General features: G+C 34.9%; 1 protein-coding gene across 1 annotated transcript in view; it reads right to left on the reverse strand.

Annotated features, from left to right (window-relative positions):
* Positions 1 to 1,616: 1,616 nt before the first annotated feature.
* LOC131065965 (probable LRR receptor-like serine/threonine-protein kinase At1g53430) overlaps positions 1,617 to 22,280 on the reverse strand; it is a 63,176-nt gene continuing 42,512 nt past the window's right edge. The window contains exons 4-11 of the mRNA XM_058000579.2: positions 6,121 to 6,485; positions 5,770 to 5,965; positions 5,248 to 5,409; positions 5,048 to 5,166; positions 4,758 to 4,968; positions 4,332 to 4,569; positions 4,056 to 4,206; positions 1,617 to 2,310 (exon numbers count right to left, since the gene is read on the reverse strand). Of these exons, the coding sequence (XP_057856562.2) occupies positions 1,999 to 2,310; positions 4,056 to 4,206; positions 4,332 to 4,569; positions 4,758 to 4,968; positions 5,048 to 5,166; positions 5,248 to 5,409; positions 5,770 to 5,965; positions 6,121 to 6,485 (1,754 nt within the window). The 3' untranslated portion in view covers positions 1,617 to 1,998. The remainder of the gene's footprint in view (positions 2,311 to 4,055; positions 4,207 to 4,331; positions 4,570 to 4,757; positions 4,969 to 5,047; positions 5,167 to 5,247; positions 5,410 to 5,769; positions 5,966 to 6,120; positions 6,486 to 22,280) is intronic.

Raw genomic sequence — 22,280 nt, forward strand, 5'->3', positions numbered from 1 at the left:
GCCAAATAGGGTGAGCACCATATTTGGCACTTGCCAAATGGTTTGGATTGGAAACCACCAACCCTTTGGGTTGGATTGTACTTGGGAATCCAACCCAAAGGGTTGGACAACCATTTCAGGCCTGAGACGTGTTTTTATCAGAAGATTAAAAAATTTCACATATTTTTGGCCATGCTCTCCATCAAGTTTGCACATGTTTCAATGAAACTAAAAAAAACACCATAACAACCTCAATCTCTCTCTTAGCTATCCAAGCATGTAATTTTTTTCGCATTTTGATTTCATTAAGGATTTCATCTATAATTTCTTTTGTTAGTGTGTCCATTTTTGGTCGAAAACCAATATGCACTATTTTGGGTATGGTTTTTTACATGTTCATCGGATTTTGAAGAAACTTATATTTTTAGAAACTAGACTCCATTCTACACAATTTAAAAAAAGAAAGCTTTGATTTTTGATTAGTTATCAATGATTTTAGGGGGGAGCACCCTCAAATTTATGTTTTTCAAGATGTGTCAACTTCGAAAATTAGTAAAAAATCATATACTCATTAAAAAATTAGCCTCGAAGCACTCTGACTCTTGTTATTGTTGCATTTTTAAATTTGGAGTGTAACTATCTTCAATTTGTCGTTGAAGTTCAGACTTTGCTGATTTCAGAAAAAAGTGGCATCTTAAGACCCCATTTTGGTACCACAACTTGGTGCACATACCCTTTTGAGATCCTTTATTTTTTTATGGTTGGGTATGTTCTTTGTTTTGTTCTTCCTCCTCTGATCCCTATTGAGGTGGTCATTGTGGAGAGATTTCAATTGCCAACTAGATTCTTGTTCCTCCTGGTTGAGGGAGCCAACAAAAACCCTCCTATGTTTGATATTTCTACTATCTGGGTGCTTGCTGATAGTTTTAAAGGGCACACCTTGGTTCCTTATGGTATTTATTTTTGGTTAAGGGGTGCTGGGCTTGGGAGCCCATTTTTAGGTTGTGGGATCCTGGTTAAAACCCCCTTGTATGGTTGTGGGTGCGAGTCAAAACCCTTAATGTCTTTTAGGTTGAGAGAGCCTATCTAAAACCCTCTTCTGTGGTTGTGGGTGCCAGCCAAAACCCCCAGAGTCTTATTGTGGACTAGCCCGATTTGTAATGTTCTCTAAGGTCTTGTGGCTGGAGTTTCATTTGTGGTTGGCTGTATGAATTCATTGTAGATCTTTTGATTAGCTGTTTCTTGCTGGATTCTGGATGCCAGCAGGGGGTTTCGGGTCCCCTCAAAACCTTCTTTTCCCTCAATAAAAAACATACATATTCAGATTTATTGACTATAAACAAATTGCATGCAATATTAGCATAAAATGATCAATATTCTTGCAAATATTTTTTTCCTTATTCCAATAAAATATGTCCTTTATTATTTCTTGTTCTCCATGTTGAGCTCAATCATATAAGGACATTGAAGGGAGGTCCTAGAAGCATCTTGACGAACAAAATTATAATAAATGCTATTGATTTATAAGCATCTTAAAATATCATTTTATTGAATTTTTTTTAATTTTCTTTTGCATGCAAGTATATACAAATTACTTAACTACCACTGGTTTATGAAAAAGAAAGAAAATTAAAGACTAGTGAAACATGAACATATAATTCCTTCTTCCTCTAATCAAATGATGGATGAAGTCATTTACAAGAAAAATCACTACATAGCATATCAATTTACCGTCTTAGTTTTTATATATCTTAATGAGTGCTAGTATCTATGTATTTTTCTTAAGAAGTGCTTAACAAATATAATGCTCAACATATTGATGCTTATATTGCATATGTTGGAAGTGATCCAATGACATAACTATTATGAACATTCGACATCTAATCTTTAATATATACTTATCATAATCCATATTTTAATCAAGGATAGCAAGGGTGAAATTGTATAAAAAATAGAAGATCTACTTCATCATATGCGACATTATCATCCCTTTGTTTGCTTCTTCTTACCAAAGCTTTCCTAAATAGAGGAACTAATATTGGATGGTCCTTCCAAACTTAATATCTCAGTGTGTGATGACAAATCTTCTTTGTCCATATCAACTTGTTGTTTTCCTAAATATGGTGGTCTAGAATATGAAACATGAGCTTCTATTTTTCCTTCTAGCATTCCAACAACAGTGGACATTGAAGGCCGCAATGTAGGTGTTCCATGGGTGCATAATAGGCCCACATTGATCACCCTTAAAACTTCTTCCATAGAATAGTTTGAGCTTTTTAGATTTACATCAATCAAATCTAGCAACCTTTTCTTCTCATACAAATGCCAAGCCTGCAAATAAAAAAAAAAATTAACATCAATAATGAGAAAGAATGTTTTCATTGTAATTTATATTTTTAGTATTATTAGACATATTTTATATGATTTCTTTTTACTTTTGTTGCAAATTATTTGCTTAGCATTATATTAGAAGTTATTGTTTATTAGAAGAATGTCTCTCTTGTATTTTATTTTATAAGAATTATTAGAATTATTGTTTGGAGTTTGAAAAAAAATGTTTTACTACAATTAGTGACACATATTTTAATGATTGTAATTTGAAGAAACATATATTTTTTAAAAGTTTGTAGAAAAGATTTTTAAGAAACTTGTAGGAAAGGAATCTTTTTAAAATTTTAGTCATAGAAAAAATGAAAAGACAAGTAAACATGACTCACCCACAAATAATCAATCTATTATATTAAATAAAAAATTATTATTTCTATTTCTATTTATATATTAATTAGTACATTCTAATTAGCTAATAAATTATAATAAAAATGAATGCATCTACTTCTAATGGAAGTCATCTAATTTGAACTTCTCACTGTAGGTGGTACAAAATAAAATCTAAGATTTGAAGGGAACAATTTGAACTGCTGGCTTAAGTTAAAGTATTGAGGTTTTTATTGTGGGGACACATATCAAGTCCTTGGGAGTGTTGGCAAATGCACACTCCAATGAGAAATTGTAGGTGATTGAAGGTATTGTCATTGATGGTAAACTTACAATCATATGATACTGGCAGTCACCGACACCGACAGACTCTACACTGGCATACGTTCACCAGCACCGAAAAGATTGATTATCGGCACCCTGGCCAACAAGATTTTATTTATTGAAAAATGTAATTAATTGCAATATCTTTTTGAAAGTTGACAATGCATATTATAATAAGGTTCATATATAAGTATGAGATCTTGTAGAACATTTAATATATAGGATATGTGATGGATATTATGTGCGAATATTCAAGTAGATTGTAAAGTAAGGTTTATGATTATTGCAGAGCTTAAACCGACACTGGATCTGACATAGCAGATGCCCTTTTGTAGCAGTACATCATCTTGGATTTGTATAATCCTTTTTTGTAAGTTAGTGTGACTTGTTTTGTAATTGAGCAGTGAGCTCTAGGCACTTTGCCTTCCTGCATGTGCAGATCCCCATATTGTTAGTAATATTCACTTATTGGCTAGTGAGCGAATATTGAGGGTCACAAATCCCACCGAGGTTTTTCCCACACCGGGTTTCCTCGCCAAAAATATTGTGTTATGGTTTGCATTCTATGTTGTGTTTATTGCTCTTATTTACTAGATTAATTTTGGTTTACCGGTACACAGTTTTGGAATGCTTTTCATTTAATAAGTTAAGAAAATCCATTAACCGGTTAGATATTGATTCACCCCCCTGGGAATCCTAATAGGGAGTCATGTTTTAGACAAGGTTACAAGTCTTCCATTGAATTTGATTGAAATGACATCAAAATTGAATTAACATCCTTGAATCAATAAATAAATCATTTGTTCATCGACATGATAAATGTTTTGTAATAAAACATAAAAAATATATAATTTTGTGTGATGTGACCTTTATCGACAAATTACATTTTTAAATATCATTTTGTTAACATTAGGTAACTCCTATTGAAATATAGGGGATTTGCTTAATGCTATTTTTCAAACTCTTTAAATTTATTTTTTCTAACTAATATCAGACTATGCTTTCCATGTGTATTTAGAAAATGGTTATATTCTTACCCATTCCAACAGATAAACCATCTCTCCCTCCAATGTCTTCTCTGTGTGAGTTCTGCCACTTACAACTTCAAGGACTACCACTCCAAAACCGTACACATCTGCCTTCTCTGTAAGTTGTCCTTTTAAAGCATATTCCGGTGCCATATATCCTCTGCAAAAAAATATAAATGATTTAGAGTTGTGAACTTCATGTACATTTTCATAGTTTTGTTGATAGAAGTACTGAATGATTACATTCCATTTCTGCAAATAACATTTGGGGAGAGGAAATCTTACATTGTTCCTGCCACTCTAGTGCTGACATGAGTTTTCTCTTTGTCAAATAACTTGGCCAGTCCAAAGTCGGAGATTTTTGGATTCAAATGTTGATCTAGAAGGATGTTTGTGGCCTTGATATCTCGATGTATAATTCTCAGTTTTGATTCTTCATGCAAATATGCCAGTCCACGTGCAACTCCAAGGCAAATGTTGTATCGTTGAGGCCAATCAAGCTTAAGTCCGAATTCTTCAGGACCTATAAATTACATTACAAACTCTTTCAGTACATACTATCTAGTTTTCAATTCCATGTTTTCAAACATGAAGGAAACTCGTGATTTTCTGAATAGATGCTTACAGAATACATTAAATTCATAAGTTATTAATGAGAGAAGATTGAAACTTTGATCTATATAAAGCTTCATTATTGGAAGAGAACTATACCAAATAAACTGCGGGCTAGACTGTTGTTCTCCATGTATTCGTAGACCAAAAGTAGTTGTTTTCCCTCTATACAGCATCCATACAATTCAACTAGATTGGGATGCCGCACTGCAGATATTGTACCCACTTCATTAAGGAACTCCCGATTGCCTTGTCTTGACTTGGGAAACATCTGCTTCACTGCAATCATTTTTCCATCTGGAAGAATACCCTGGTAAGAAGCAAAAAGCTTTAAGAATTTGCTAGAAATGGAAACTGAAGCCAAATATTAATGTGGGTTTTTTATATACCTTGAAAACAGCACCAAACCCGCCTTCTCCTATCTTATTCTCTGGATTGAAGTCACCTGTGGCATTTTTAAGCACCTCTAGACTGAATGTATTGGAAATCGTGTCCATATCTGTCAATCCTGTATACAGCATTTAGACAAACTTGTGTGAGTGCAATGGAGTATGAAATGTGGCACAAATGGATAGTCATTTATCATTACCTTTATCATTTTTGGTTTCATAGGATCCGCTCTTCCTTTTAGCTCTTTTTCTGATAAAGATGAATGCCAAGCACACTGCCAAGCCTAAAGCAATTACTGCACCGAAAACTATACCGATAATCATACTTTTGTTGCTTTTATTTGTGCCGTTGATTTTGGAGTCTGTCAAAATAAAAAAAGATGCAGTTAGAAGATAGAGCTTAAAGACCATTATTTTTATATCAGACATTCAACTCATATGTGATATCGAAGCTAAGCGATTGGGCATAACTAAAATATATTTTTATCAGAAGTATCAGAAAAAGAATTGGCTGAATCTCAAAAGAATGTAAACTGTTCAGATTACACAAAGTAGATTCTAGAGGCCTGCTAGCAAATCCTTTTTTTTTAACATTGAAGTGAATAGAAAGCAGATTATTTAAGTGTATTGATAAACAAACCTTGCTATACCATTAAATAGGAAGACTCAATACACAAAGACATTGCTCACATCCCTCAAACAAATTTGCAAAGGAATCTTACTTGTAGTGATTCTGATAGCTGATACCAAAGGTCCGTATGTCCCCTTCACTGGTATGTCATTTGTTCCCTTTCCTGCCCAAAAGAAGTGAATCTCCAGATAGTTCTCAGTCACATTTACCGTGAAATTCTTTATTACTACCTTATATGAGCCTCCAGCAGCATCCTTGATATTAAAATCTTTCAATCTTCTGATTCCCTACATAAGTTTCAAAAGTAAATTAATTCACCCATTAAAAACAGCATATGAAATGCTGTCACAGCTTTATGTTATTGTCTAGTAAATAACTAGACAAGATCAAGGAAAACCTAGATAACATTAACATAAAAGAAAAAGTATATTGTAATATATACCTGAATATATACATCAAAGATGCGCCTTCCTAGACTTGCAAAGGTCATTCCGTTGGATATTACTATCTCAGCAAAGTGGAGTTGTACATTATATTCTCCATTTTCAAGGCACAATGCATAGTATCTCAAGGAGCTAGGAGCACAACGTGCTGTTCCATACACTTCTGTATATATTCCTTTGGCAAATTCAGAGCTGTTGCCTGTCACTATCCATTTATGGTCTTCAGCATCCATAAAAAGTCCTGTAGTACTGACTGCCCAGTTCCCATTAGAGCTCGAAAAGTATGAGGAAGGGCCTAATGGATTGGTATCCTTCTCGTAAGTACTCCACGGATAACCTCCACAGTTGATGTCCAAAGAAGTGTCTGCCAATCAAAGGGCAAACAGACAGATGGTTGTTCAATAAGACATGAGTGCACACATTTTTTACTGTATTTATACTCTGGATTTCATTTAATTCATCTACAAATATCGTTAAAGTTATTTGCTTCAATTGATTGTTGTAGGGATCTATGTTTCACTCTTATTGCTAATTCTTGTATTTATTCTTTGGAATGTTGCTATTCAAATACTCATAAAGTAGAACTTAATTGTTTGGAGATTAATGCCAAGGTAAGTTATAACAGCGCATCATCAAGTTATGATGATGTCTCAGACTTCGGGGAAAATTGTAGTATATAGCTATTTAGATGTAAAAGTTTAAATACATAATTGATTGGGTGTGTACTATAATTTACGGTATTTGAAAAGTATATTAAAGTCATATAACCAGATAATATTGTTTAATCTATTTTTATTGATTAAGAAATTTTAAAATCTTAATGATTAATAAAAAATAATTTAAAATAATGTATTACTAATATTAACATAAATGATACTATCAAGAATATCTTGTATAAGGTCCCAACCAATTTTGAATTCATTAGATAATTTATAATAATGAAAATGTAATTAGGTGAAAGTATAAACTTAATTCTTAATTTACAACACAAATAAATAAAAATAATAAAAAAATAATTATATTAAAAAAAATTATAATCTACACAAATCTAGTGGTAACAGATATCTAAGCATGATATAAGTCAATTTGCTCGCATCTAATCTTTTGTATCTACAATAACCAATCATTTTCACATCCAAGTAGCTAGCTTGCCATGGTAATACCATTTTGACCATGGCTTAAAATGATAATATTCAAGAGTGTAGGAGAGCTCAGACATCTGGATCATATCAATAGTATCCCCCAATACCATTATAGAAGACATAAAGATCCTAAAATATAATTTTGATCCAAATTCAACTCCACCATTGAAATTAATTTATCCTTATCTAGAAAGCTTGTTTCCTTATCCACCCATAAGTGATGACTGCATTTAACAATCAATTTGAGAAAAAAAATTATGGTGTTGAAAGCGCATCTATCAAGCCTCATGTCATGTCATCTATTTAATAAGATATACTATAATTATGAAAATATGGTCTAGCGACAATCCATCTTTCCATTGTACTCATAATTATGCTTAAGCTTCATCTAGTATACTATCTTCCATTGAGGTTCCCATTTTCTATCATGGTAGATAGATTTCTCTAGTTAAATGAATACAACAAACTTTTCCTTCACTTATTGACTTTTATATATTTTCTTACTAACTTGTTAAAGGTAGTCACTTATAGGTTAAGTAATTTGATTATGTTTAATGCTCATTTATCAATCTAATAAAATGGTTTTTATTGGTGGTATTGATAATACTAGAGTAGATTATTTTTTCAAGGGGATACTAAGGTGTGTGATCCTAATTAGACTAATGGTATAGAAATTTCTTGATAGAAATATACATTTGGTTGAATGGAAAGATGATCCTTTTGGTAGTGGAGGCAATGGCTATATGCCACAATTTGGGGAACAACAATATATTGGTAGTCAAGCTAGTTTTAATGAGAGCTATCAATATCATTGGTTTAAATGAGTTACCGTATGGATTTCTACTAACAAAGATAAAGTAGATGTGATGAAGGCACATATTTTAATTTTCTAAACATGGGTGGATTGAACCATCAACACTTTGCCCATCTACTAATTTATTGAAACCATTGATCTCTAGGGAAAGATGAACAAGTCCAGTATTTTTTTTTATAAATGTTCATTTAATTAGGGGTTTGAAGACATAAAGAAATGAGATTAAATGGATAAGAATGTTTGTATATCTTAATCTTGTCCATATATAGAGATAGATCTTTGAATTGATGGGATGCAAATATTTACATCATTAGATATTATGAATCTATTGATTTTCTAAGGTGACCAAACTTTATTCAATGCCGAGAAATGTTGAATAAATTTTTATAGTTACTTGTAGAAATAAAAGTGTGGCTTATTTTGATGAGCTCTCAAGATTAATTCATTTTATTTTAAATACTTTTACTAACTCTAGGCTATAAAGAGAATCTCCATAAACCATTATTATTGATGAAAAATTGATCTATATTGTTTATTAAAAATGAGTCCAATGCATGTCAATCAAAGTTAAACTTATAATTGACTACTATTATCAATTAATTACAACATAATTATATGATGTCATCTACTGAACTTTAATGGATGTTTAAACTTTTATGGATGGTTCTGTATTGCATTTTAGTATAATATACATATTCTCAAATACTATTAATATTTAAGTATAAATCATTAATATTGATCCATTTTTTATAAGTTAAAAAGGAAAAAAAATTAGGGATGTGTGGGTAACATATGACATGGTATGATCACTTACCATTGGTTGAAGTTTGAACATGTGGAACTTTTGTATGGATATTTTTATATGTTAATAATTTGAATAGTGTTGAAAATAGAGTAAAATACTATAAATAAAATGTTGTTTATTAAACATGTACATACAAAACTTTGATTATAAAATTATTAGTTTTATATATATTAGATACACAATTTTAAATTAGAGAATAAGAAATTAACAAAGAATGATATACAAAAATGTAACATTTGGTGCACATAAAGAAACTCTTGTAGAAAAAAATTCACTACCAAAGAAAGAACAATTATTTTTGTTAAAACCCAATAAGAGTGTTACAATAATACATTAACTATCTCCTTTTTGAAAGGAAACTTTTAGCCTCATATAGACAATTTTCACATAACCCAAATGAGAAATCAATGCAAACAAGTTCTTAGAATCCACATGCAAAAGAATAGACAACATACCCATCAAAGATGACACAATATATACCCTGGTAAAAACTTCATGAGTAAAAAACATAGCCTCCAAAAGCATCCATCCACCATATATTATTCAATAATGCAACATTGCAATACATCCATGAAAGTTTTTGGATCACAAGCCATCTACAAGCACTCTATGTGAACAAGCATGTTACAACACATCCCATGCCATGCTTCCAACCTCCACAATTGCTAATCTTGGTGTAACTTGCAAAATTTACAACCTTAAGAATCTACCCTTGTGTTTTCTTTTATAGAGTTAAGCTCCCAAAAATCCACCAAGTGGTATTACATAAAACCATGTGCTAAAACCATGGGCTACCTAACCATTGACCCCACATTTAATATTGGGTACTAAGTTTACACTTTATTAATTTAGTTTCCCCAATATTAAATAAATACATTATGATATTCCAATGTTGCAATACAACACATCAAGTGACTACAATAACAAAATCTCTATGTGATACACATCCATTTAGGTTTCCCTAACTACACCGCACACAATAATAAAATAATGCGATCACATAATATTATGCAAAGTGTACAACACCTATTTTCCAACTAATTCATTATTCCTCATCATTGTTATTAGCTCCTTGAGTGTCTGTACATATTGTTCAATAAAGAAAGCTACCTCTTCTTGTAATTCTTTCTTGATTTATTTCTTTGGTTCTTCTACTACCTTATCATGTTGTCTTTTATATGGTTTAAATAAGATAAATTCTTCTTCTTCTTCTTCTTCTCTAGGCTGTAGTAGTTTTCAAAGTCCTCTTCTACCAGTGACTTCTTCTTGCCTTCTTGGTATCTGCACCTTGTCTAATGAAAATATTTTCTTTCTTATTATTGGTACATTTCTTTTTGTTCTTCTCAACTACAAGTTCTTCTCCAAAATTATCTTCTTGTGAAGTGTCAAAGGTCCACAAATCCATTTCATGGTATCTTTTGATTTTTTGTGGTGACATTCTCTAGATCACTTTAGCTTCTCTCTACAACTCATCACTTTGTGAAGGTTTCTTCACATATCTATAAAAATATTTAGTTTTTTCATGATTAAACATAGTATGATCTTCTCCTCTACAAAATATGGTTTTAAGCCTCTTTTTAGCCCAACATTTAGAGGCAGCATGTCCTATCTTTCCATAATTAAAGCATGTAGCATCATTTCTTCTCCTATTTCATCAGCCTCTACCTCAGTCTTCTTTGTAGTTGGAAGTTTGGTTGTCATACTTGTATCCTTTATTGTTTTGAGCTGTAAAAACATTTTGGTTATCTTTCCAAGGGCAGATCTAGTATCCTGCATCATCTCTTTCCTCATGACTACAACTATGGTTTGAACAACATCTATTTCCTCCATTTCAGACTAGAGGTTTGTGCTTAGGACAATCCTCAATGAGGGGTAAGTCCTAATCTTGACAATAGGCACAACACATTGTGTTTTCTTTTATTTCTCTAGTGGCAACACATGTCTTTTCTATCTTGTCCTTAGGACAATCATTTTGGATGTCCCCTTCCCTATTATAGTATGTGCGCTAGATTCTATGAGGTTCTCATGACCATATCTCTTGTTGTATGGTTAATCTCTTTACTTGTTCCGGTAAAATATCCATCAAATCTATATTTCTATCTTTCCTTGGCTTCCTCCATCTAAGCCTCTAATATCCAAGATTGTTCTAATATCCTCATCCAATCCAAAGATTAACCATTCTATCTTCTACTTTTTGGTTAAAATCTCCTCTATTTTTCAACATACTTCGTTCAATATCCTATAATACTCCTTGATATATGTTGACCCTTGAGTTGATTTTCTCATCCTTGTGACACTTTTGGAGGGGACTTTTGGTGTCCCAAAATTTAATAAGAATTATATCTTTACTTGGTTGGACATGTAGTCAAATGTTTTGGATAATTCATCACATACCATTCTAGTTCTTCATCTCTCACTAATCCTATAAAGTCTAATAATATTTCCTTGTCAATGTATTTACCAATATTTTCTCAAATAAATTATAGAATAAAGAAGTATTGTTCAACACCAATGGTCTCCACTCTAAAGACTAGGAAACTAATACTTGTGTTTATGTTCACTGAGTTTAATTCGGGATTTCCTAGTATTTGCAAGTTAAAATCTAGTTTCTTTACTAATTTTTGCTTTGGTATCTTCTTCTATTTATTAGTATTACTATTATGGGTCTTGTTATATCTACCCTTGTCTCTTTCTAATTTGATGTTAACGTATTCTTCACCAATTATTTCACTCCAAGGTATCTCCTATTCACTACTCTCTTCAATTTTCTTATGTTCTTCTTTTATCTGTTCCTTTTATTCTCTTTGTGTCTTCTTTATTTCGATTCTCGTACTTTTATTTCTAGCTAGGGACGAGCCCTAGTCTAGGGGTGGTGTCATTTAAAGACCTCTCTTCATTCCTTGGTTTATAGAAGACATTTCATTTGGCCACATTTCTTAACTAATATCATGATTTTTTACTCCATTTCTATTGTCTCCCCTTAATATTCCTACACTTATTTTAACTAATTCCTCCAAATGTTCATTAGTCCATAATGAGGTTCTTTTTGGAGTATATAATAGCACTTTGAACCTGTCATCCAATTTGACTATGACATTGTTAAAATATTTTGAGGGGTGTGACAGGGTAGAAGCCATGTTGCTACTACTTAAGCCTCTCAACAACCTTCTTTTGTCATAACTCTCGACAATTTTTGTGCCAACCCTTACAGAGATCCGTGTTGAGATGTCAGTGTTATCGTACTCAACAAGGTTAGCTACTTCTTTATTTTTTAGAAAATGCATAACATGAAGGTTATGTGAAGGTACATAACACGAGGGTTAGTGACCCATTCCTAATAACTTCACCGACATCTCAACAACTTCACCAACATCTCAATGACTAACATGTTGTGTTAATTGTCGCCTTGTGTTGGTCGTAGCATGTCATTTGTCGTAGCAAGTTCCAGCAGGCTAAGGGTTTGGTCCGGACTCAAGTTTTATCCATGATGTCAAGGAAGGCAAGGAAGTTGGTTCCTTTCTTCTCCCCATGTGGACATAAGTTAAGACAAATGATGCTTGTGGGATAAGAGAAAGAGAAGTGTGAGCGATGTTCTCGCCATCCTACAAAGAAAAAAGTGCTAAAGACGATGTGTTGTGGGGCAACACATGTAAGGAGAGGTTTTCTCCCCCTGCCATCCCACACCAAAGAGAGCGATAAAGTGAGATGGGCATGTGATAGACACACAATGTGAAAGAAAGGTTTTCCCTACCATCTCGCACCAAGCAATAATACATTGAGATGGCTGCGCAAAGTGACCAAATCCACGAGGTGATTATTAGCGCCACCATCTCACATAGTAATACAAAGAATCAAAGGGGGCCTTGCAGGGTAAGCAAGAAAAGTTATGCACAGGCTTCCCTGCCATCTCGCACCAAACAAAAGCACAAATAATTAATTATGTGGGATAACACAAGGCGATGTTCCCCACCACCTTGCAAGACAAGAAGTGCCAAGGAAAGAGTGTTGTGGGGAAACAAAAGACAAAGGTAGATGGTTTTCCTTGCCACCCTTCAGGGCAACAGGAAGGCAAAAGCGCCCTTGTGGGGTAACAAACAGATGAAACCATTGAGGTTCCCTTCCATTCCTCACCAAGTAGAATATCAAGCAGATGGCCATCCAGAGTGACCAAATTCAAGGGGGATTGTTGTTCCGTGCCATCCTGTGCGGTGAGTCAGCCAACTCAATGGTCAACTACAACAAAAAGAGATGTTGGCCCAGGGTGCCACGTCAAACATCAGTGATCGTCAAATCTTCATAATGACCCAATCCGATGGTCATGTTTTAAAGTTTCATTGAGCCCTTTGGAATGCTATGTGGAGAGATCTCACACGTCCATTTTTGTGCAACTCTCTCAAATCAACAATTGATTTTCAAAATTGCAAGGGGCCGTTGGCATTTAAACCTGTATGAAAGGTGGTTGTCGACCCAGTAGTCGAGGTCCTTTTTCTACTCAATCGACACCCAGATTTCAACTTGATTTTAGTCCAACCACCAGGGATCTTCGACATTACTCCACACATGACCCATGTGGCTAGTTTTGGATGCCACCCATACCTGTTCAATGTGGTATGAAGACTTTTGTGCCCCGCACACTATCAGAGTGCATTCAATTGTAGAGATATCTTCCTTGTAGGGATATTTTTCTTTCCTAGAGGTAGAGGATGCTCTTAGAGCTGAATTCGACATGCCATCAGATCGTCCTTGATCTAATCTTCCTCCTCTCTGATATTTTTGTAACCTAACCCTAGTTAGGGTTAGGATTTCTTAATCCCACCTCGATCTGAGTTATGCCTGAGCTTTAAAGGCAATATTGTAGCCCTATTTAGGGATCTCTTTTCTTTTTCTCATCTCAAAATTCTTGTTTTTTTGTGATTTTCTAAAAGGTTGCTTTGCCTTTGCATGAATAAAATTTGCCTGTTTTGCCTTTTTTCAATTCTTTCAAATTGTGTAATGTTTTACCTTTTTGTCTGAATGCATTTTAGTTTTTTTCCTTAACATAGGTGAGTGTGTTGATCCCTTGTAGATGTCATTTATGAGTTGAATCAGTTCCTCTGACTATCTTGCAAATTCCAACCTTCACTTTGCATCTTGGAAGCTAATTAGGATAGAATCTTGTGCATGTCTTGGGTGGTTTTATTTGTGTTTTGTCCAGTTATAGGCAGGGATATCACAATTCCTTCTAGGTGCAAACCTTATTTTCCTTTTTTGTGCATTCCTTCTTCCCCTTTCCCCCCTAAAATCAGTAGATTAGGATTTATCTATGTTGGGTTGGTCCAACACCTACATTTTAGATAGGAAAGGAAGCTGACCTTCTCCGAAGACTCAACCTTACTTCTGCAAGTCCCACACTTGGGAGGTTGTTTCCACATTGTACAAGGTTGATGATGAAGGTTGTTCATCAAGTGGGTTAAACTTTTGTGATAATAGTTTTTGGTACCCTCGGTGGGACAGATTGAACCAACTTTGGTTCAAGCTTTCTTATCATGTGCTGATAGTTGGTGTTTTTATTGACAAACTTAGCCTTTAGAAGGCATCATCCTACCTACCTAGCGACTCTGTAAAAAATCTATTGGTTAAGTAGTTCATCGCTTAAAACAACTGAAGATTTTGTTTGATCTTGAATTTAAAGCCTTTGGAGGTAGCTTTCTTCAAGCACTTGACTTCAAACAAATTCTAGTGATCTTGGTATGTCACTTTTTCTCTTCGATAAGGTAGATCTTTTGCCCTTTTCATATCATTTTATGTAAACAAGGATCAGCTTTCTAATGCTTCAATGTGAGCTCCTATCATGGGTGTAACTTCTATTCACCCCCATTCTATGCAAATGCAAATCAGGCCTCCCATTTTCACCAATATGAACAAACTAGGACTGCTCCTAGTTTTAGCCCAAATAATGACTTTTCTCTAGCAGCATGTGGGTATTTCCCTAATGATTACCACCCACCCACCCCTTCTTTGCCTCCCAATCAGCCCCAAACTGAGGAAAGGGCTGCTATTGCTGAGATAAAAAAACATGATATTAGATTACAGAAGGAAGCTTGATGAAATCAAGCAACAACTATGAGATCAACAATGGGAGGAGGAATTCTATTATCAACAACAACAACAACAAGAATTTCAAGCCCAACAACAACATGAGGCCTTCCTTGTAGAACAACTTGCTTCTACAAGGGAGGAGGAAATCAGACAATTGGTGGCCCTAGAGGTCAAAATCATGCAGGTAGAGGCCTCTACCCCTATTGCCCCTAAAAGAAAAATTCCAAGATTCAAGAAGGACAGACCTCTCAAGCCTCTAGAGGAGTCTGTCCTTGAACAATTGCATCTTTATGAGGAGCCCATTCATGAGGAGTTTGAATTTCAAGCTCAGCTCCAACAACCTGAGTTGGAGGCCCTGAGACAACATTTTCTGGCTCTATCCTATTGTCCTAATGCGATTCACCTTTGCAAGGATGGACCTGCAGATGGAGCTCATCCTCCCCACATATTGGAGGAGCGACCTACTGTTAATGAGGATGGCATTGAGGAGCCTGGGATGTTGTAGGAAGAAATCAAGAATGATCAATTGAAACCACAAATGTAGTGTCCCTCCTAGATTTATATTTTGATTCATGATTCGATAGAATTATCTATACTTATGATGATATTTTGATGATGATTATGGATTTATTCCTATGTAGTAGGAATTTATGATTCTATATGGACATATGATATATTTATGACTTTTGATGATCTATGTGATGGATGACATGTTATGATTACTCGACGGATGATATTTCTTGATGGCTTATATGTATTCAAGATTCTTGTGTGATTTATATGATTTTATGATATATGATGATGATACGAACCCTACTTCATGATGATGATTTTATGAGATGTGTTTGTATTAGGTGAATGTCTTCGTGAAAGGGACGATGCCTTATCACTCATTGTGAGCATGATAAGGTGTTGCGATTCTCTTTCACTTTCCTACTACTATGATTATATATATATATATATATATATATATATATATGTTCTCTTGTGTTTATTGGTGGATGCAGGATTGTAGGTACCAGACATCGACTCCACTTGGTCTCACGGGTCTGAGTGTGTCCTAATCCCAATGGCAGTTGCTGGAGATGACTTGGTTTTCCCTCACCTACTCATGGTCTAGTATGTTCACCTTGTCAGTCTTGTCGGGTGTAATTATTATCTAGTCCTAAGTCGGTATCTTGTTTGACCTATGTGTGGTTCGTCATGTGTATGTGTATGATTTATTAGGGATTGGATTAATTATCCTATGGTTGGATAATGTTTGTTTAATTAACAAATTAATGCTTATTAAATTAAATTAATTAATGTTATGTAATAGATAATAAATTTATAATTAATTAATTAATAGATATTTGATTTATTATTATTGAATTTATTTATATTTGAGTTATTAATTAATTATTTTGTTTGAATTTAATTGGTTGTTATTTATTAAATTGATTTATTGGTTATTGGTTTATTTAATTATTTCTATCCTTGGTTTATTGATGATTGATTAATTTTTATTTATTTTTGATATTGATATAAAGCTGATTTTATTATTATTAATAATAAAAGTATAAGCCTATTTCTTTTCTTACACTTCTAAAATAATAATAATATCATATATTATAGCCTTTTACTATGTAGGGAGAAGAAACTTGTTCTTACCTACCCTCTTATTTGATTGGGTGAAATTGAAATTATTGGTAGGGACTATATTAAATATTCTACCTTGGAACTATACAAGGTAGGTAGGAAATATTATTTTATGGAATTTTTTGATTGGTCGAGAGTTTTTGCCGGAAACCTTTTTATTTGGCTTCCTGAAGCTGTTTGGGGTTACCATTGGGCACTATTTCTGATTTGGATTCATTTTTCTTGGCTTAGATTGAAGGTTTTGGAGTGCTTTTGGATTCAACATTTCTCCCTCTTCGATTCAAATCTTTTGGATTGCGATTTGGAGGTTGGTGTATTTTTAATTTTTACATTTTTGTTTACAGTGAATGCTTCCTTCCTATAAAAATGTGTTTATCATCTCTGCAACTCAAAGATTGATTGGGGATTAGTTTATTTTGATTTGATAGGGAGAATGGTTAGTTTTGTAGGAAAAGAATGTTTAGATGCTTCCTTGGGAATTGCCATTATGGATTCCTTCTATGAATTTTTCTGAGTATGTTTTTTGGAAAGGTATACTGTCAAATTGTAAATGGATTCTCTGCATTTTAATGTTATTGTTCTTGATTGTTTTAGGAGAGTTTCATGGTGGTTTTGAATATCTTTGTGTGCTTTGTTCCCTTGTGAACTCCTGGTTGAGATAGGAGTTATTTTCTCTTGTCTAAAAGTGTCGGGTGCAATGTAGGAGCTCCTGTAGCTCATAGAGAGAGTCCATGCCATGTTAAAATATTTTAATTTTTTTGTTGAAGGTTTTGGAATGTTTTGGGAATGTCTTGGTTTAGTTCTTTTGGCCTGTGCAGAGATTGGGCTTCCTCCTTTGCTCTTTGAATCTAAAATGCAGATTTCACCAAAACGCTTACTCGCTGAGTTGTAAACTCTTCCATGTGAGTTTCATTTGATGCATAATTCATGTGTATACCTCTTCTAAAGCTTATGCACCCTCCTGGTCATGTCCTTCGGGTCATTTTTGCCTTCTGAGTCAATCTGGGAAGTTACTTTACCTCTAGGATCCCTCCAACTTGTGAGTTTTCACACTTAACCAAAAATGCCACCCAATAAACTAGAAACACCACCAAATCAACCCAAAAAGCCACCCTACATACCAAGAACGCCACTATGCATACCAAAAATGCCAGTGTTCATACCCAGAGAGCTAATAAACTGATCGAAAGAGCTAACCTACAAACTGAGAAAATTGACCAATGGACCTAGAATGCTGACCTATGGACTATAAATGTTGTGCTACATACCAAAAACGCTACCCTACAAACTAGAAATGCCACTATGCATACCAAGAGAGCTAAACTAGTATTTTGTGCTTCAGTAAGTGGGGTTATGCCCTACCGTTGAGGAATTTCTTTATGCAAAAGATTGCTTCTGCAAGAGGATCTAACCTTGCTATTGAGGATTGTTTCTATGGCTCCAGAGGGATGTTGTGTACCTCACTGTTGAGGATTTGTAGTGGTTTATGATGTTCTTATGTTTCATGTACTTTCTTTGGTACCATGCCTATGGGGCATTTGTGAAGGCCTTATGCTTGTAATGGTTCATATGTATGCTTTATGTGCAGTATGTGCCCAGTGATGTTATATGTTCTTGAAGGCCTTCTTGTGAACATTATTTCATGTGTTGTAATGTTATTTTATGTCTTACCCTATGGCTTGGCATATGATTAGGTGGAGTGGGCTTCCTTGTGATGACCGAGGTCCCATGAGTTAGTTTTCTTGGCACCTAGACCGCTAGGGCACAATGGGAGTTTTTCTCTTTGTAATTCAATGATAACATGTAATAATTGATTAGGTTTGGGTTTCACCTAATAAGATAATTCTATTTGGTTAGGCCATATGAGATGGTAGACTAATCTCCCTTATACTCACATAGGTTGAGATGGCTCCACATGTCTATTAAGGGATTGTTTTCACCCTTCTATTGTGAGGGTAGCTTGTATGACTATTAGGAGTATGGATTTCTCTTCTTTGTGAGGATATCATACATGTCTACTATGGGTGCATAATTACCTTCTTTGTGATGCTAGCATGTAGGAGCATGACTAGTAAGGATGGCCATATTACCTTCTATATGAGGACAACATGTGATGACACTCCATTCCTACATGTGACCATGTCCATATGCCATGATTTTATTGTACGCCTCTGGAAGAGTCTATTCTTGATTTTAGCCTTGTGAAGTTATGTGATTATTGCTATGTTAAGTTCATTATGTGTTATGTTGAGTCCCATGGTTGTAGGTGTCATCCTAGGTCATGAGTGTGTGTTGGAACTCCATGTCATCTCCTAGCATGGGGGGTGGTTTCTATTTGGTTCCACATGGTTGGGTGGTTTGATGCCTTCTTCCATTGGGATACTCTTCATTGGAGTTACGTGCGTGGATGTGGATTCTATTATTCTTCATCATGTGAGAATACTTGCAGCTGATTATATGTATTGTAGTACCCATGTATTCATGAAGGCATTATAATATGAAAAGGATCATGTACCTTGTAGAAGTGAATCTATGTAATGTGACATTGTAAGACTAGAAATTGTATGCAATCAAATGGTATTCTTGAATGTGACATGAGTTATCCTATTGTATGTTAAAATAAGATTGATGTATGATTCTTGGATGGAATATGTAATTTGACTAGATATCATAGATGTATGTTGATGTAATTGTATAAGAAGGTAATCCTAATGTTATACATAAGATTCCTAGATTTAGGATAGACTTAAAGGAGGTAATGATGGGTTATGGAATTAGTATCATGATGATAGGAAGGATATGTGTTAGAATTATGATGATAGAATGAATACATTATATAGGTTTAGGAATATTTGGTATTGGTGCTTAAAATGAACCTAGACTATAGGGTGTTACTCTTAAGTAGTGACGTTGAGATACCTTAGGGAAGAAGATGATATGATATGTTATTCCACTTTTGTAAATTGTGTTAAGATGTTTGTTATGATGTGTTATGAAATGTAGTAATAAAGGTTAAGATGTAATTTATAATGATGCATTTAGTAGATTATGTATATGATGTGCATTAGATGGATGCTATAGGTGTATGTGTTGCTTATTAGGTGAGCTTTTTTTAAAAAAGATTCTCTATTTGTTGTTATATTAGGTGTATTTCTCTAGGGTATTTTGGCAAGCATTACAACAAATCACCACACAAGAGATAATATGCAACTTGGAGGAAGTCTTGGTCATCTCTGATCATCTTCCCTCCTTCATTGAAGATGAAGAGACAAAGATTTCTTCACCCAGACTGGTGGTATACTCTCTGTAGGAGGAGTCTACGTTGAAGAAAGAGTAACATCATGAGGACTGTGGGGAAATGGGAGATCTCAGTTCCACTTCCATTTCCTTTTTTCCATACCTCTAGGAGAGTTGCAACAGTGCCCAAATCAGTCCCATTTTACAAAAAATTCCAGAAGAGTTGCTGGAGGACTCCTTTTGGGATGATTTGGAGGGATTTTATTTAGATTTGGACATCAGACAACTTCTCATAGTGAGCTGATTGTTGAGAAACATGAGCATTAAATCATGGAGGTGCTCTCCTTGCTGCCATGTCATGTGCAAGTCCAAGAGCAGACAAGTGAAGAATCTCAAGTTTTGGGTAGTCAAAAGGATAAATGGAAGGATGTTGATCAAGATGAGAAAGGGAAAAAATCAGAGTTGATTGGTGAGGACAAGTTTTTTGACATCTCTTATTTTCAAAATTTTGAAGCCGAGGCAAAGTTTATCTCAGAGGGGAGGGTAGATCATGAGCTGGATGATGATACGTTTTCACATATCATTGAATCTTTCTATTCCAACCTCAATGATGAGTTCATGTCCTCAAGCGGGGAGGTTCTTGATCAACATGGTCAGATTTTGGTGGAGGAGATGTTTGAACCTGAGCAGACTAGTAATGGAGGCTTAGTTTTTGTCATATCAAGAGGGTTCCTAATCAAATATCTCTCCATAATTGGGGCCAAAAATGAACTTGCAGAGCCACATGCACAAGCTACAAGTGAAGAATAGATCAACAATGTGTTTGATCAAGTTTTTGGAGTATGTATGTTCGTTTGTGAGTTTGAAGAGTTCCTGCAACTAGCTTTGGTTCTGCTTTTCACCTCTCAGCTTTGTTTTTTTGTTCCAACGCCATGAAAACCATCCCTCCTTGTTTAGGGAAGGAAGATACTTTAACCAATCTATGAATGGTTTTGTTTAATAGTTTCAAGATTGACTGTTTAAAGTAGGGCAGTGTAGGTTTCTTTCCTCCAAGTGCTTTAGCACATTGTATTTAGTTTTCAATTAGCTCCATTTATAATAAGTCCTCGAGCACAATCTACTCTTTCAACATAACAGAGAATTTTTTGACATTTTATAGATGACAGGGACATAAAGTATCTAATTTTTTTAGGCCTTGACTCTATGTTCAATGGATACCTTAAGACATCTGGTCTTTCCCTAAGTAGGCTTAGGGCCCCCTTTGAGTCGCTATAAATGTTGGAAATTTTTGTGCCAACCCTTGCAAAGATTAGTTCTGATATTTCAATTTGACTAACACATTGTTTCACTCATTGTGAATAAAATGTTGTGTTATCGTACTCAATAGAGTTAGTTGCCTCTTTTATTTTTAGAAAATACATAACACGAAGGTTATGCGAAGGTGCATAACATGAGGGTTAGTGACCCGAGCCTAATAGCTTCACCAACATCTTAGCGACTAACATGTGATGTTAGTTTCCACCTTGTAGGTTAGTCACAATGTGTTATTTATTGCAGCAAGTTACAATAGGCTAACGGTTGGTGGACTGAAGTTTTACCCACACGAGATGGTGGGGAAGGCAAGGAAGTTGGTTCCTTTCTTCCCTTGACGTGGACATAAGTTAAGACAAACGATGCTTGTGGGATAAGAGAAAGTGAAGTGCAGGAAATGTTTCCATCATCCCACAAAGAAAAAAGTGCTAAAGAGGGTGTGTTGCGGGGCAACACATGCAAGGAGAGGTTTTCTCCCCCCACCATCCTGCACCAAAGGGAACGAAAAAGTGGGACGGACACATGATAGGCACACAATGTGAAGGAAAGGCTTTCTTCACCATCTTGTGCTGAGAAATAATACATCGACATGGTTGTGTGGGGTGACCAAATCCAAGGGGTGATTTTTGGCCCCACCATCCCGTGTAGTAATATAAAGAATCAAAGGGGGCCTTGTGGGGTAAGTAAGAAAAGTTACACACAAACTTCCTCGCTATCCCACACCAAAAAAAAGGACAAGAATTGACCATGTAGGATAACACAAGGCAATGTGAGTGATGCTCCCTACCACCCCACAAGACAAAAAATTCCAAGGAAAGAGTGTTGCAGGGAAAGAAAAGATGAAAGCAGATGGTTTTACCCACCACCCCACAGGGAAAGAGGAAGGTTGAAGCACCCTTGTGGGGTAACAATAGATGAAACCATTAAGGTTCCTCATCATCTTGCACCAAGTAGAATATCATGCAGATGGCCATGCAGGGTGACCAAATCCAAGGGGGATTGTTGTTCCTCACCATCCTACGCGGCAAGTCAACCAACTCAGTGGTCAAGCATAGCAGAAATAAACGTGGGCCTTGGGTGCCAAATCAAACATCAATAGCCATTGGATCTTTATAATGGCCTGATTCGACGATC

This window comes from Cryptomeria japonica, chromosome 2 (genome assembly GCF_030272615.1).
Source record: "Cryptomeria japonica chromosome 2, Sugi_1.0, whole genome shotgun sequence".
Taxonomy (NCBI): Eukaryota; Viridiplantae; Streptophyta; class Pinopsida; order Cupressales; family Cupressaceae; genus Cryptomeria; species Cryptomeria japonica.